This window comes from Clytia hemisphaerica, unplaced genomic scaffold (genome assembly GCF_902728285.1).
Source record: "Clytia hemisphaerica strain Z4C2 unplaced genomic scaffold, Clytia hemisphaerica genome assembly, whole genome shotgun sequence".
In the NCBI taxonomy this organism is placed as follows: domain Eukaryota; kingdom Metazoa; phylum Cnidaria; class Hydrozoa; order Leptothecata; family Clytiidae; genus Clytia; species Clytia hemisphaerica.
The window spans coordinates 1,360,924-1,379,429 of record NW_027104328.1 but is presented as its reverse complement, the minus strand read 5'-3'; the positions used below and the strand labels follow the sequence as shown (position 1 = coordinate 1,379,429).

The window sequence follows — 18,506 nt, the reverse complement described above, 5'->3', positions numbered from 1 at the left end:
CTTTGACTTGACGTTTTGTTCCGGCTAGGAAAGTAAAGTTTCATAATTCTATTCAACACCTTTGCATCGTTTACAATCTTTAGTGATTTCATTGACGTTTGCTCTTAAAACTTGAATCAAAGTGAATAATTCATGTTTGGTTGGTCCCGACTCGCGGATATCAATCTCGCATACTATTTGAGGCCCAACAGTAAAACCATCAATATTCGTCGCTGCAACATTGCAGTCATATACTTCCCAGCATCCTGCGTTAGTTTGTATGACACATCGATCCGCAGCTGGAATTTCTCCAGCGTCTGGTTGTCCTAAAAACAGCAATGCTATATTTCATGAGACGAAGCAGGAAATGGGAAATGAGAAAAAAGAGGAGACTATAATAAGATTATATAAAAGCTATGAGAGTGACCCCAATCTAAAGCCAATCTTCTTTGGTCAATAGTTAAATAGGCGCAGTATCATTCGAAATAATCTTCATCAGAAAACAATTGAAAGCTGGAACACGTACAAATCATATTGATTTTTCTTGCTTCATCTTGTTGAACGCTTCAACTGGGGGTAATACAGACTTAGCCAGTGGAAACAAAATGGGAGCTAAGAGGGTAACTATTAAAACAGTTGTTACCTGAGCACCATTTACGATAAGGTGAATAAGTTCCTTCGGAAAGAAATTTGTATTTCATGGCAGTTTCATTATATTTTATGTTCATCCACCATCGATATGCAGCTGGAGCAAACTGTTCCCTGAAGACAATTTAATGATTTAGAATTTATTTATTTGGAGGAAAATGAATTTGATTCGAATGGGAAAGACTGAATCAAAAGGCACATGATTATACTAGCCATAGCTTTCACTAACTGCCACCCGCTAGTACAAATGCTTGTTAAAAAATAATTAATGCTAATTAAGGCTTTTTAATGCTTTATAATTATAACAAAAGTTTGGAAATGATCTGGAATAGTTAGAATGATTCTTCTCAACAGCATTTTCTTTCAGATATCAATGAATAAGCTAACATAAATGAAACCTATTTTTTTTCTAAAAATGTGAATTACTTTTTACAAAGAATAAAATACGAATCTTAAAACATTCATTAGGAAAAGTGTCCAGGTAGAATCAATTACAGACAGTTACATAGATACTAAACCAGTCAAAAGACATGCAAGTATATTTATTTCAACCAATTTGAAATATAAATGAAACATAGTAGAACCAAACAGCATAAGAAATGCTGTAGCATAAGAAATGCTATGAGCCAGAAACATAACGAGCCGGAACCAAGAATTGACAGGTAACAACGTACTTAGGAGTTTTTCCAACGGTTTGACAAAGGATATCGTGATCCAAAATTGTTTACATTAAATGGATTTATCATTAATCTAGAAGCTGTAACTAACAGCGTCGTGTAAAGGATGGAAGATGATAGAACGTAACATGGTAATAGTATCAGTAACGAGGCAATATTGATGAGCAGGAAGCAGGTATTAACAGGAAATAGCGTACATTCAGGACTTGATATTTTCTGCTGATTTGCAGAGATGCGGAAAAAAATCCGGGAAAACCAATTTGTTCTTTCAAAGTATAGCTTTTTTCTCAATTGCTCCGATGGTCATTGAAAAATTGTTTTGCTCGTGACACCACCCGCCCCTGAATTACTGACGTGATTTAAAAAAACCTGGGAATTGTTTTGACTGCCCGTCCGCCCGCATGCATTTTTAACACCAGTTGCCACGCGAACAGAGCATTTTTTCGATGACCGCCTAAGTATCAACAAGAACACAGGTTAAAACATAAAAGATTAATAAAACCAAGTCTTATAAAAGTACACAAAGAAAAAAATATTTGTACTCACTGTCGAAGTACCATAATAACACAGGATCTTTAAGCATTCTTGTTGGGAGTAGAGTATGTTGAATGACGATTGTTGAATTAATTTAGTTACAGTGGAATTTTGTTGCCAATTCAACCACCAACAACAATCACTTTTGTCCATATTCAATCATTGTTCTACTGTACTGTTTGGATCGAAAAATGAATCAATCTGAATTTCTAAGTACTAAGACAGAAGACAGATTGTATAATTTGACTGTCAGCAAATTCACTGATTTATATCTCAATTTTTTTGAAAAAAGTGAATGCAATTCGACTGCTGGACTATTGCTCGAGAGCTTTCAGGACATCTTTTCAGATGGCCTAACTTTTCGAAAATGTGCATAGAATTACCTGCGTTTGAAAACTTAATCCACAAATTAACAATTAAAGATTTTATTTTTACTGAAGTAGCCCCGTTTCATATAATACACGTTCATACAGAGATAAACCCCATAAACAAACAAGAAGTCGAAGCTGCATGAAGATGACGGCGATATAGCAATAGTCAAATGTTTTTTTCGCAATGATAATTTGAATTGATTGTGTAACAAGTCGAAATGAATAACTTGACAAAGCGCTGCTTCTTCAAAAAACGGACATAAACACTGATCGATATGCTAAAAAAAGCTGGGCAAAAAATCAAGTAATCAATTTGTTCGAAATCACTTTTCATTGTTATAACAAAATCAATAAAATGTGGCGTCACAGCCATTTATTTCAAAGCTGAAAAGGGGCTAGATTTGAAACCCTGAGATGGGAAATGAATCCACTTATTTCTTATCCAATACACGTGACCCGTGTGGTTTTCACACAAATGCCAGATCAATGGTAAAAGAAGTTACGCACGGAGAACGAGTCTCGTGTTTGCAAAGCGAAAGGGATTCTTTATAGACGCCCCAAGCACACCAGTTATGTTAAGGGGCCGAGGCTATCTTTCCGCTGCTCAAAAGAATCTCGTAATTTTATTCCAAATATCCCAAATCCCAGACAAATTCCAAAAATCTAAAATTTATAACTTAAAACGGATCAAAACTTAAAATACTGTGAATCGTGTGTTGATGACGTCATTTTGGCCCTTAAATGACGTACACGCAGCGTTTTCAGACGTCAATCACTTATTAGACTAGAGTCTACTTTTAGCTGAACTTTGCTTTTTGATAATTTCTTATGACGCTGAGTCCAGTGAAGTAGACTAGGAGCATTTGGCAAAGTCGCCATTTTGAAAAAAAATATTAAAAATCCAAATAACAATAAAACTACTTGGAGTTGAAAGATATAATCAAAAATGAGAAACAAACACGATTAACAAATTTGCAATCCCTTATTCTCAAATAAAAATATTGCAACAACAAACAACTAAAATCTGGCGGACTGTTTTACAGTCCGCCTAAGCAAAAGCATATTACCATATACTACCGGGCCACTTAATCGCGCCATCCAGTCTATAAAAAAAGCTTTAAGTGGACCCCGGGCTAATCACTTATTAACTTTGTATCATAACTTTATATTGAATAAATATATAAATAATATCTTTCGCTTGAAAACTAATATCTAATCTAATATCTGATCTAATATCTATTACGTCATTCTAAATCCAGAGCTAATTTTAAAGTTTCTTTTTTTTTCGTTGCTTGAGTAAGATTTCTTGACTCTAAAGTGGCAGAGGATGCTTATACCGCACCTGAACTCAGACTTCGGTCTTCAGTTTATCACTTCCTTTTGTGTCTTATGCATTCCTTTTATCCTTTATTCTCTGTACTACTGTTATTTTTTAGTCCTGTTTTTTTTTTCTCAGTGTACATTGACCTTTTTTGAATTACAGATTGTCAGAGTTGGTCGCTAGTTTGTATTTTTTTCTATGCATATGACATCATTATACTGCTAGCCCCTTTGGGACTTAATTGGGAATTCAATGGTCACAGGTTAGAACAACTTTAATTTTCTTGCCTTAAACACGATCTTTTAACATTGGATAATCGATTTTTAGAATCTATCGTCACCATGAAAAAAGATAATGAGACTTAATTGGGAATTCAATGGTCACAGGTCAGAACAACTTTAATTTTCTTGCCTTAAACACGATCTTTTAACATTGGATAATCGATTTTTAGAATCTATCGTCACCATGAAAAAAGATACTATAGGGCGCAACGTATTAAGTTTGTTTCGCCTACATTTACTTTGGTACGAAAATATCTAGACAGTTGAAAATTTTGACGAATTCATCAAAAATTCAAGCTTTGCCTATTTGATAGGATTTACGCAATATCCAAATTTCCTCTGAAAAGTCTTTTTTCTGCCATCCGCGAAATGAAATCCCCGCCAAAATTCCTTTATACTTACAGTCTACCGAATTCGCCTGTTAGATATTTGTCAATCTTAGCATTCTCAATTTGAACAACACGACCATTCTTTAGATCACCAACAATGCTACATGCAAAATCAGCAAATGCTTTAGGGTAACCTACGGTATAAGAAAAGTTATTTGAGACTGCCCGAACTGATGCTCAAAAATGATGTCATTTCAAAAATTGCTTAGATATCAAACATCAAACGAAACACTATACTCAAGATCCTATATTAAGAATTTTTCGGTATTTAATTTTTTTTTCAGTATTAATAGCTAAGAATAGTGATTTACTTCCACTTTATCTCTTTAGATATTTCGATTTCATTGACGAAATTGAGTCATCCTGCGATATCAAAAAGACACCCTCTTCTCATAGACCTGGTGGGATTTTATCAGCCAGTGGGGGTAAAAATAATGGAATAATTACAAAACACGATGGGGATTGATATTCCAGTGTGTTGTTATGGCTTTTCTAGTATAGTTTGTCTCAAAATAATTTGCAGTAGAACCAACAAGGCAATAGCTTTTGATAGAATAAATAGTGCTATTTTGTACTTGATGAAAATATATTAAAGAGTGGAACATTATTTTAAAGAAAAAATTTGGAAAAATTAGACGATTTTTTCAATCGAAAGATATACTTCAGGCGTACAAACATTCGCGAGCAGAAATGTTCGTAATTTTAGTTAATTTCAACCCTCTTCGCAAAAGTTCATGCTCGCGAAAAAGTTGAAAAGACAAAAAACAAAAGTTTCAATACAATTAATTCAAGAACTATTTGTCACTTTAAACTATATTTTTTATGTGAAAATTTTCATTTTTATGACTTGATTCGTGAATATATATTATATATGTTAAAACGAAAATGATGTTTTCGTTAAATTCGCGGAAGTAAATGTCGTAAATAAAGTAGTCCAAAGTTCACCACTCATTGACTTTAAAAATCAAAATCAAAATACGACAAAAATAGCTTTGCTTATAGTCAACCAGACAAATGTTTTAAGCTGTATGTTGTGACTTAATTAGCGACAGTCAAATTCAACAAAATCTGAGTTTTTCTGAAAAATCATGAAAAATCGCTACTAGACCCTCTCAAATTCATCAAAAACATCAACCAATTCAACTTAAACATCACCATAACCATCCATCATGACGTCCACGAGGAATAGAAATACTCCAAATCCGCTTTGCAGTCCTTCATCCTGTGCTGACGACCAAAACGAAGAAAGTTTAACCTGCTCGAAGTGTAATCGACTAGTGCACTACATTTGTACAAGGCTACCACCCTACATGATTGCAGTCTGTAAAGACGGGAGAAGAACTGCGAATGCATGCAAATACGTGTGTCAAAATTGTGTGAAAGTAAATAAAGATCTTTTGGTCCTCTCCCCTCAACCTGGACCTCAACCATCCCTGCGAACGGCCGCCGAGCTTGCAAAATTAAATGAGACGATCAAAGAAAATGAAAAGACAATTAAGAAATTGAAGTCTAATGAACAACACCTTCTCGAGATTATTGAATCTCAAAAAAAAGAACTCACTAATCTAGAGAAGAAATTGTCTAGTGACCGGCGTTTCATACTGTCGAATATGTAGAGAGTAAACTGGAAAAGAAACTAGAAACCTTCCGAACGGAAATCTTAACATCATTGAAAGAGGAATGTAAAAAATCGTATGCTGCAGCCACCTCTGCCAATGTCCAAGTGCCTAATGACAATATCAAGACCGCCGTTAAAGAGGTCCACGAGGAGGAGGCAGCAGAAGAAAGGGGTAAGATCAGAAGATCAAAGAACATCATCATCCATGGTGTTGAGGATCCAACGACAGAGGATACTACCAAAAAAGACGAAGCATGGGTGAAAACACTCATCGAAAAGCTCCACGTCAAAATTAACATCAAGTATATCTCAAGAATTGGCAAATCAGTAGACGGGAAAAAGCGTCCCCTCATTGTTACTCTGAACAGTGAGGAAGAGAAAATGAATGTTTTTGGAAATCTCCCAGCTCTAAAAGGAATTGATGCCTATAAGGGGATGAGCATTTGCGAAGATCTAACTCCAGCTCAAAGAAAAAAGTACAAAGAGGCGGCAGAAGATGCTAAGGCACGAAATCAAACCGAAAAAGATGGAGTCTGGAGAGTGCGGGGTTTTGCAAAAAAACGGATTCGGTGTAAAGAAGATAAACGCCAAAGATCGGCAATAAATCAAACACAAAAAAAAGACGTAACAAAGAAGAAAGACGAACAAACTAACAAACGAAAAAACCTATGATTGCTGGAAGATGTTGCGAGATAAATTATTCGAGCTTAGGAATCGGTACGTTCCTCGTACGAAGGGGAAACATGCCTACGGAAAAAAGGGAAGTTTTGCAATCGATCAAGATATTCAACAAAGCTTAAAAGAAAAACGTCGCCTTCATCGCAAATGGATAAGATCAATAGGTACAACTTCGGAACAGAGAAATAGAGCTATTTACGCTACTGCGAGAAACAAGGTTACAGGAAAGATCAGACGAGAAAGAAGAAGACTAGAAGAACGAATTTGTAGTCAAGCAAAAAGAAGCCCTAAGAAGTTTTGGAAGCATATCCGGAACTCAATGAAGACCAAAACGGGAATTTCCCCTCTTCTCTTTGATCCAAATGATAAATCATCACTTCGTTTTACTGATGAGGATAAAGCTGACATCCTACAGTATCAGTTTTGCAGTGTTTTTACGAATGAACCTGCTGGATCACTAGCTGAGTTTCCATCACGAACAGACACAGATGTAGCATTCGATCTAACAATCGACATGATCAAAAAGGAACTGAAAGATTTGAATCTAATAAATCGCTAGGACCTGATGAGATTCACCCAGTCATGCTGAAAAAGCTGGCCTTTTACATAGCCGGTCCTTTACATACTATAATGGCCAAGTCCTTCGTAGAAAGTAAACTACCTGATGATTGGAAGACTGCACATGTGTCCCCGATCTACAATAAAGGAAAAAAGAATCTTGCAGAAAATTACAGGCCCGTTAGTTTAACATCAGTTGCGTGTAGAGTAATGGAAAGAATCCTAAAGAAACAAATAATGGAACACCTCACGAATGAGAAATTGCTATCAACCAAACAACATGGGTTCATGGGTAAGCGATCGACAGTGACACAAATGACAAATGTGCAGACTCGATATCCAATGATAAGGTTGTTGACGTAATCTATTTCGACTTCGCAAAGGCATTTGACACCGTTCCGCATCGCAGATTACTAAGAAAACTCGAAGCGTATGGTATCAGAAGAAGGGTACTTGGTTGGATGAAAGCATTTTTGTCCGATCGTTACCAATATGTGAAGGTCAATGGAAAGTTATCTAAGAAATGCCAGGTGCAAAGTGGTGTACCACAAGGAAGTGTCTTAGGTCCACTTATTTTCGTTATTTACATCAATGATCTAGCTGAAGTTACCAACTCAGAAATGTTTCTCTTTGCCGATGACACAAAGCTTGTTGAAGAAATAAATAACGCTAAAGATGCAATTAGACTTCAGCACGATATCGAGGCAATGGAAAAGTGGTCTGGTGACTGGTTGTTGAAATTCCATCCTGACAAGTGTCACGTGTTGACACTAGGGAAATTCTGGAACATTCAACATGCACATCCTTACGAGATCGCTGGCTCTGTCCTAGAACATGTTGATCAAGAGAAGGATCTTGGAGTGATTATTGATAGTGAATTGAATTTCGAAGAACACATCTACGCCAAGATCAAGAAGGCTAACTCGATCGTTGGATTGATTAACAGAAGCTTCGACTTCCTTTCTCCCGAGATGCTCCGCACACTTTTCATTGCATTTGTGAGACATCACCTTGAGTACGCGCAAGCTGTTTGGTCTCCACGACTGATCAAACACTCTGATGAAATTGGAAGTGTCCAACGTAGGGCCACAAGACTTGTCGGTGGTTACAGAAACCATTCATACGAAGAACGTTTACAAGTCATGAACCTACCCAGCCTCAAGATCCGGCGTAAAATCGGGGACATGGTGGAAGTATATAAACATCTTAATGTCTATGATAAATCTTCCCTATGTCAGAAACTCGTTCTTCGAAATCGACCTCAACGTAAGCACAATCTCGAATTAAAGAGGAATTTCGCTGAAGACGGCATTAGAGGATACCAAACGAATTCACTTTACTATAGGAGCATTGGTACTTGGAACAGTTTGGCAACCAATGTTGTAAATGCACCGTCCGTAGGGAAATTCAAACTAGAATTGACAAACGAATGGAAAGATAAGATCTATAAATTGTAAAGATGTAAGATTGTTTCATAGAGGTCAATAGACCTGAGAAATACACTTCTAAAAAATTAATGATGAATATATTTTCATTTTTTTCACAGTGATAAGGTCCGAAGATAGAAGATATTTTGATTTAAAACACAATGCTTGGCCAATTATACAGGAAGCTGATTTCTTCTTTGTCATTTTTCATCTTCGTTTTGAGTGTTTTTGGTATTTTTCAAAGAGCAAAAAACCGCTATTTACTAATTTTACAGCCTTTTTTGTTTCCGCTGCAGATTATGTTGAGACAGACTTTCGATACTTTATTATGGCTCCATTAGTGAGTTTCCGATGTCACGACGAGAACGGCAATGGCGACGCTAAAATGTTGTTTTGATACTTGTGCGCATGCGCAAGACTCCGAAGAAACACGAAACCAACGTTCTGCCTGCGCGACCGACGGCAAAATGGTTATTTTAACGTTGTTCCACAATGGTGAAATATTTTGATAAAACATGGCTATTGGACGTGCTATTGTAAACATCACCCAAAGGTAAATTTCTTTCCTTTATAGTTAAAGAAAAGTTTATTGAGTTATTAAACCAATGTCGCACGTTTCTTTCTTCTCATTTTTTATTGGTAAAGCCTTATCAAAGTGTTTATATTACATATGCCAAAGCATTTATACAACAAGAAGTCTGGCTATTCGAAAACATGGAAGGAACTGCAAAAACAAGATTGCATTTCTTCATTCTTATAAATCTCACTGTATTTATAGAAATGATTTCGTAAGGAAAAAAATATATTTTTGAAATGTCTATTTCTCCTGTAATTCTTTTTTCTTCATTCTTATTATTCTCCTCACAAAACAAGTCATAGAAAAGTATTTTCACGCACACAAAGTAATCGAATTCGAATTTTCGAATCATGAAAAGAAAAAAATGTTTGTTTACATTATTTAGGGGGCGTCGTGAGAAATAATTTCGGAGTTGATAAAAACAAAAACGGCAGCGGCAACGTCAACTTTAACTTTAGCGTTGCCGTCACCGTTCTCGTTGTGACATCAGAAACTCGCTAACATGTATGGGACCTTTGAAAAATTAGCATTGAAATTTTTAGTATGAATTCTAATACCATTGGTTCGACAAAATTTTGAATATTAGTTGTAAGATTTTACGTACCTAACTCCGAAAGTGAGAAAATCAAAGGGAACAAAGCTATTTTCCTGTTATGAAAATAATTGTATTTGCAAAAGAAATGATCCAGCTGCGTATCGAATAACAACTGTTCACCCAAATCAGAAATAGACGTGGCTCCTGAATCGATCAGGAGCGCCACTGAGGTACCAGTCAACACGCCTGCAACATCTGCATTTACTATTGTCCTGTCAGTGTTGCGGGGATTACCAAGTTGTAGTGTTCCAAGCCATGCCATTGCACTATTGAAGATAAAAGTTGCGTGGTATAATATGTTACGTTGGTTGATGCACAGCAAATACTTACACTTTTTTATAAACAGCTCCAATTTTATAGGTCAGGGTTGCTAGCATTCTGCCTCATTTTCTGAAAAAAAATCTAGAAAAAAGTTCTGAAATTTAGATGACATCTATACCGGGTGTATATTGTGAGCTTCAGGATTCAATTTTTTTTGTTCATTCTTTTTTTATCGTAAAGAAAATGCTCTTATTTGAATTGGGCTTTTCCAGAAAAAAACCCTATACCTTGTAACCCTATTGCGGAGGTCCATCATTTTGTAGCTGGAAATGCTGTAACCCCCTAGAATTCCAGGCAATTTCAGGTTTAAACCCCTCTGGAATTATGAATTTTAGTAGGATTTAAAAGGCTACCCCCATGGAATTCCAGTTATTTTTGGCAGATTTTTGTATCTCCCTATGGAATTTCGCCACATATCAAACCTTACACCATTGGAACGGAAATGGACCTCCTCAACAGGGGGTATACGGTTTTTTTCTGGAAAAGCCCATTTTGAGATATCAAAACATTAGGTTCGAAAATTATTTTTTAAAAACTTCCTTTTTTAATGTCGAAATTTCTAAAAATCATTCAATAAACGCTAAGACAAAATGACAAAAACACAATTTTATTGTTTGTTTCATTCTTCTTTTTGTTATTTATATTTTGCCAACAGTTTCTCTATCTTATTTGCACGTCATGAACATTTCCAACAAACTCAACTGCCGACCCAAATTCTTTGAGCAACTAGAAATGGTTTTCTCATATAGCAATTCAAGTTAGAGCATCCTCTATACGATTAAAAAAGAATGAACAACAACTTTAAATCCTGAAGCTCATTATAGCTCGACAAACCTGTATATTTTTTTGGCGCACCCAGTATATTTTCAATTTGTCCAAGAATTGACGTAAAAAAGATTTTCGTAGATAAACGGAAAAAGGCCTTGTGTTTTGTTATCGCGCGCACACTATAGAAAAGCACTGGAAAGTCTTCATTTTATTTTTTTGACCACCCGGTATAAACGACTGGACGTCCACTTTCTTTGTATTTTTTTCAGCAAACCATGCTAGCTTCGTTGCCGCCACCTTAAATTAATAAAATGAAACAAATGGAATTTCATGATATACCCATGAATTTATTATATAAACTGGATAAACAATAAGCTGAGTTTTCATTGATTTCTTATGCTCTAGCTATGTCCGCAATAATGACATTATGGGCGCGTTTACACTGGAAGGTTTCCTTAATTAAATCCATCAAAGTTAAACAAAGAGATTTATAATGGATGAATACACTGGTTTACTACAGTTCTTTGTAGGTCACAAGATCTATTATGACATGTTAATTGATTTTGCTTAAGGTTGATTGGTTGATTTTTTATTGAGAGTTCCGATTTTGCATGCGATTTATTGATATTGATATCCAATCTAACCCATACATTACTTAAAATCTTTAAACATATTTGTTGTAATGGTTGCACTCAATGCAAACGTGTTCCGATTAGGAACCTATCGATCATTTTGTCAGAGTATGAAAACCGCTGCCCACTTAGACGTGAAGATTTTAAGATAAGAAACTTTCAATGATAATATGATGCAACTCTCAATGTTAACAAAAGAATGTGTCCTTATGAAATTAATATACTATTTTAGTCTTACATCAGTTGAAACTATTTCGAATCGCATTTTAACAAGGATTTTCGGCAAAATTAAGTTTTTCAAAATCAATCAAACAGTCTCTTTTTGTTCTTATATAATTATAAATTGATGTTTTTTGCCTCCAATGATGGCACATCAAAGAAAAGCCGCTTTGAATAGATTTATAAAAGATTTCAACGACCATTTAGATCATTACCGAGACGTTTTCTCTCCATCTATATCTTTATTACCTTCATGGTCCTACACATCAACAACACTGTTTGCACTGTTTCTAATTTTTTCCTCAGTTCATTCGTGTTTGCAATCGCAAAACTTTTTGTCCATTGTGCGCATCCTTTGTTTATGCTTCCTTAATAAAATCTTTGGTTTTAAAGGCTGCTCCTACCCTATTCTTTTTCGTAGCATTTTAATCACTTTTTCATCAAAACACGGTCTTTCAATTCCATAATGAAAATTAAAGTTTTCCTTAGAGAGGCAAACGCATTACAATAATTGCTAATTATGTGTCGTTTTGACGTTTCAACTTCGTATGTATGAAAAATTAAATGTTGAAATCAGAAATTTTCAACCTTTAACCTTAATGAAACTACTGATCCACCACGGGCCTCCAAACGATTTTCATACCAATGTGAAGCCAAGACACTCAAGTCTAATATATGTCAATTCTGGCTCTTATCAGAAAATTGTTAGAAAGATATTGCCAACTTAAAATTCAGTATCATTTTAGGCCTTTTGTTTAATTCTTCTTGTCTGATGTTTTTTTGTCACAACAATTTCAATACATGTATACGTTAAAGTAATTTAGTTATTTTAAAATTTTCGGCGAGTAAAAGTACAAGAAGCCACCATGACAGCTGTCCTTTGCAGACAAAGCTTGTACATCGATTGTTTTCTTACCTACCTTACCTGGTCGGCCGTAGCCGGGCAACCAGTGTTCTTCGCCAAACGGATCTTTATGTCCCTGTATCTCTTCTGAGGGTATCGATGAACGTTTGTTTTGGTCTTCCTTGTTTGCGATGACCATGATTCGGTTCCCAAAGAATAAAATGATGTGTGCTGAGCTCAGGATGACGAAAACAATGACCAGCTAATTGGAGTCGTCTTGATGCAATTCTATCGCTTAAAGATGGAATTTCCCGTAAAACTCTATGTTAGGTATTCGATCACTCCAGTGCAAATTTTTGACAACCCTCGACATCCTGGTGTAAGGTCTTTTCTTGGGTTGCTGTTAATGTCAAACTTTCACAACCGTTTAATAATACAGACTCGACAGTTGCTATGAAAAGTTTCACTTTTATAGAGGTGTTCAGGTTAGATTTCCATATCTTGCTCATACCATTAAGTGGTTTCCAGGCAAGGCCTTTTCTGACACTGACATCTTTGTCAGTAGAGTTTACCCAGGACCCGAGGTATTTGAAATTGTCTACCCACGTAAGGTTGGTGCCGTTGGATGTGTGGAGTGGTGTAGGACTATCGATGTTATATGCAAGGGACACTCTCCTTCCATTGCAGACAACATCTTTTGTTCCTTCGTAATATCATCTGATAGTAACGCTATATCACCAGCGAAGTCTAGATCAGTCAGGACGATTGAAGGGTGTATTCCTGGATTTTTTAGGAATCGTGGAGATTACTTTGGCGTCCGTATCACGATACATTACGTCGATTGCACCCAGCAAGCTTGGTGGTATTCCGTAAGTACGGAGAATCCTCAGCATTTTACTTCGATGTATTGAGTCAAAGGCTTTTGTAAAGTCGATGAAAGTCTTTCACCCCTTCAATAATTCGCCGGAGAGTTAGTATTTGTACAACTGAAGTTCTCCCAGAGCGAAAACCATTTTGGTTTAAACGTAGTTTGAGGTCGATTGTCTTATGAATAAAATTGAGGATTAGTCTATTGAAAATCTTTGCGATAATGCAAAAAAGACTTATTCCTCTGTAAATTATCAGGCTTTGAGAGATCACCAGATTTGGGAACAGGAATAATGTTCATATACGACTAGAGGTGGGTTTGTCCAGGTCTAATAGTGAAGAGTTGCAGAAACCCAGGCAAATTTTGTCAAAGCCGCAGAATTTATATGTCTCTCGGGGGATGTCGTCAGGACCTGTAGTTTTTCCAATTTTAAGCTTTTTTTTTGGAGTTTTCATACTCTTTTATTGTGAATTCCTCGTCGTCGATTTCGACCTCATTGAAGAGGCCCCCCCCCCCAGCGGACCCAAAATTCACGCCATCACGCCAATTTTTTTTCGATTTCACGCCATCACGCCAGAAAAATTTGATTTTCACGATCACGCCGATTTTTTTCGATTTCACGCCATTACGCCAAGAAAATTTAATTTTCATGCTCATAATTTTTGTTATATAAACTGTGTGTTTAGTCGTCAATCAGTTTTTCATCGGCATTCTCAAACGCGTAAGTAAGTCAAGATTATATCATTTTTCCTATCGGAAACACCCGAAAAATCTGGAAGAAATTTGACCTCTATTTTTAGTAATACACAGGGGTAAATTCCAGTTTTTTCGGATGTTTTCGTTAGGAAAAATGACGTAATCTTAACTTATGCATATTAAAAATTGTTGGACAACTAACTGGTCACATCAAAGGGCACCGGTTTGAGTAAATTAACAAAGCCCCGTTGGGTAACGGAGAAAATTTTTGAATTTTGAAGGGTTCAAAGTGCTATTTTAGGATCCATTTCAATTCAATTTGAAAAATAATTCATGTAAAAATAATGGAAATCTTTTAAAAGTACAAGCAACTTGAGGGGGGCATTAATTGTGAATTAGCGTGAATAATTTTCAAAAGGGGAACGAGGAGGCGCAACCATGGTTTGTGCCGACAGGAGAAATTTTCAATTTAGTATGGCTAAAATCGACCTCATTTACTCTCTTTTTTCCAAAATATGGTTTAAACATCACAGGATTCCTTTGATCAATCTGCTTAAAATTACACCTCATAATAAACCTGTTGTTTTTTTCTGTTTATTGCTTTGCTACAAATGTATATTTTCCTGAAATAAAGGACCTGAAGTCTTGGATGCATCTAAGAATAAGCATCTAAGAAAGAGAGGGAAATGTTAGTTACGGAGGAAGCGCAACCATGGTTTGCGCTGACGGGAAAAATTTTCAATTTTCGACCCTCTCATCGCACCAAATTGGTGTTGCGATATATACATTTCATAATTAAAAGTGATTATAAACACCTAAAAAAGTGATATTACAGTGGGTTAAATCGTTAAATATGACCCGCGCGCCATTTCTGACGTGATTTCGAACGTTTTACCCCCGTCTTTTTGACGTTTATGATTCGAACTTTATTTTGCTAGCTAGGCAACTGCTAAAAACAATCGGAAGTTACAAGGATAAATGGCAGATGAATAGAACTGTTTGCACCGTTTCTTTTATGTTTTAAAATGAAATCTAATTTATAGGAGGCCCCACCATAGTTTGGGCCGAGCAAGAAAATTTTGAAATTTAAACCCTCTAAATTGGCTAAAATGGACATAGAAATACGATTCAACCAATAAATATAATTTTCACGATCACGCTGAAATGCAAATTTCACGCCATCACGCCTAAAAAAACTCGATTTCACGATCACGCCGGCACTTCATTTTCACGCCATCACGCCGTTTTTTTCAAAATTTCACGCCATCACGCCACGAAAAACCCTCCATCACGCCATCACGCCAACCGCTGGGGGGGGGGCTCATTGAAGACTACATCAATTTGTTCGTCTCGATCTTCAACATCAGGCTGTTTGCCTAGAACGTTCTGCAAATGAATGAACCATGTACGAACTTGCTCTTCTGGGCTGGATCCAGCAACCCCATTAACAATTATCGTGAGTGTTTCAAGCTTATCTATCTTTTCCAATAGATCGTGGTTTCCAATTTCTTGGTATGTACGATAGAGATTCTGTAATGCTTGATTCCAAGCTTTTTTGTCTCGATTTGATTGGGAGGATTCATATTTGGATTTAGCGCCATCAGCTTGATCACGTGCGGCTATTACCGTTGAATTGGCTGAGATGGACAAAATTCTAGTTTTCTTTTTCCTTGGCAAATACTCTTGACTGTTAAATTGACTGTTTGTTCACATCAACAAACTTTATAAATCTATCACTGTTACTGTCGCCAGCCAGTGGTTGATATTATTGTTTCTGACTGAAATTGTGTACCTTTGCTGAAGGTCCGCATCCGAAGAGAATTGTTTCCAGTCATATTTTATTTTTAGTTGTGTTTTGGACGTTCTCAGGCTGAGTGAAACTATAGCACAGACTATTCTATGGTCTTTCAGTGTTGAAGGAGTTGTATGCCTCAGCATTTTGAACAGTTTTTCTATTTTTTTTTGACAACGATATAATCAATTTGCCGTTTGAGCCCTGATGCTCTATCTCTGAACGTCCATAGTTTAGCTGCTCGCTTTTGGAACATAGTTTTAGCAGGAAGTAAATTCTTTTATAATAGGAAGTCTGCAAGGTAGTATCCATTTCTGTTGGTTGCGTCATAAAAAGTAAATATCTTGTGTCTCTCAGTTGTTGTCCATAATGCATGACATCTTTACAGGGTTTGAAACTGATCCACCTTTGGAGACGAGAGGAGTGTTCCTTGATATCTCTCCTTGATAGGCATTTGATCGAGTCTGGCATGAGGGTTTAATTTATAGACTCCAGTCTTACGGAGTATCTGGTCCATTGCTTTCCCTTTTGAGAAATTTCCTGTCAGGTAGGTATCAGAGGGTTGTTTTGAATGGGAAGACCTCTGAGTGGAAACAAATCAAGGCAGGAGTTCCTCAAGGCTCAATACTTGGTCCTTTGTTTTTTTCTAATCTATATCAACGACCTTCCCTACAATCTCGAAACCAAGCCTATAATCTTCGCTGATGACACAACTTTATTTTCATTAGTGATTGACCAACTTTTGAGCAGTGAGGAATTAAACAGAGATCTTGCAAGAATAAATGAGTGGGCTCGTCAATGGAAGATGTCTTTTAATCCTGATCCCGCAAAACAAGCTGTGGAAGTTTACTTTTCCAAAAGGCTCTTTCCTGCTAATCCTCCTGTTTTATCTTTCAATAATACTGACATAAGAATTAGTCAAAGTCAGAAGCATCTAGGTCTTACTTTGGATTCCAAACTCTCATTCAGTCATCATTTAGACGAAAAAATAAAAAAGGCCAATAAAGGTATTGGCCTCATTAGCAGACTTCGCAAACATGTAACAGGAAAATCTCTGCTTACTTTATATAAATCTTACATTAGACCTCACTTAGACTACGGGGATATCATATACGACCATCCTGGAAATTTGACTTTTGTGCGTAAGCTTGAATCTATTCAATATAATGCCTGCCGTGCTATAACAGGCTGCTTTCGTTGGAACGTCTCAAGAAAAACTTTATTCTCAACTTGGTCTCGAGAGTCTTGCTGATCGTCGATTTAGTAGAAGAATGATCTTCTTCGACAAAATTTTACAAAATTTTGAACAATTTAGCCCCCTCTTATTTACGTAACTACTTACCAGCAAGACTTGCGGCACCAGATAATCTAAGAACAAGAAATCCTATTTATCAACTTAATATTCGAACTGAGCGTTTCCGAAATTCTTTTTATTCTTACTGCATATCACAGTGGAATATTCTGGGTGGTCGTATAAGAGATAGGCCTTCCGTATCTACCTTCAAAAAAAGCATTCTTCGAGTTTCTAAGGCCCAAACGTTCTCCTGTTTTTGAAGCTCGTGACAACCAGGGTGTGGTCCTTCTCAACCGTCTTCGAGTAGGATTTAGTCACCTCAATGAGCATAAATTTAGACGTGTCGTGATACCTTAGATCCTTTTTGTGCGTGTAGGACAAATTCTATCGAAAACTCTAAACACTTTCTTTTGCACTTCTCTATTTACTCTCAGGCAAGACATCTTTTGTTCAACAAACTTCAGTACCTAGACATAAATATTTCTCCACTAAGCCCTTTTAAGCTCTTCAACCTTATGTTGTACGGTGATCCAGAATTACCTTTCAACCTAAACAACTCAATAATTAATCTTGCCATTGAATTTATTCTTGACTCTGAGAGGTTTAGTGGTGCCGTATTTTAGCTTAATGATCTCCTTACACAGCTCTAATATTTTTTAATATTTGTGTTTATCCTTTTAGTGATGGTTTTCCCTTTAAGTTTTTTCTTCTATTCAATAGCTTAGTACCCTTGGCCATATCACTTAGTGCCTTGCGGGAGAGGAGCTATTTATTTTTACTGTGTTTGTTTTTGTAAGTAGTATATGTTTGTAAGTGTAATGTAGTTTTTCAAATCATATTTAAAAAAAAAATTAAAAAAAAGGTAAATAATCCATTATTACTGTCTAATCTGGCGTTGAAATTCCCTAGACATAGGAGAATGTTGTGTTTAGGAATGTTTTGTAGGGTGTTGCTCAGGTCATTGCAGAAGTTTTCGACTTCATTTACGTCAGCAGCGTTAGTTGGAGAATAGATAGCTAACACTGTAGTTTTCGGGTTTCCATCAAATACGGCCATTATGATTCTATTACTGACGTTCGTGGTCTTCAAGAGTGTTTTTTTCGATTTGTGATTTAGAAGCAAGCCGACTCCTCCTTGAGAGGCTTGGGCTTCTTTTCTTCATCCTGAGGATGTTTTTAGGTAATGTTGAGGTTCAATGCATTTCATCTCGATAGGGTCATCATGAATAAATCGATCTTCTTGGATTCCGAGAATGCCAATGTTGTATTTACTGGCACAGTGAACTAGTTCACGTGATCTGTTCTCGTCACGTAAAGTATTGACATTGAGAGTGCCAACGTTAATTGGTTTCTTACAACGTAAGAATGCCTCCAACATTAGGCCGTCATCAGATATGTCCCCCGTATAATACGGTTTGTG

At 36.4% G+C, this 18,506-nt stretch overlaps 1 protein-coding gene across 1 annotated transcript; it reads right to left on the bottom strand.

Moving 5' to 3' along the window:
• Window positions 1–219: 219 nt before the first annotated feature.
• LOC136817742 (uncharacterized) lies at window positions 220–18,143 on the bottom strand (the record flags this gene model as incomplete). The annotated part of the gene is given in 4 exon segments (XM_067074056.1): window positions 220–305; window positions 623–741; window positions 4,214–4,334; window positions 17,969–18,143. Coding segments are annotated over 4 exon segments (501 nt in total), but the record flags the coding sequence as incomplete, so codon positions are not given.
• Between the last annotated feature and the right edge of the window lie 363 nt (window positions 18,144–18,506).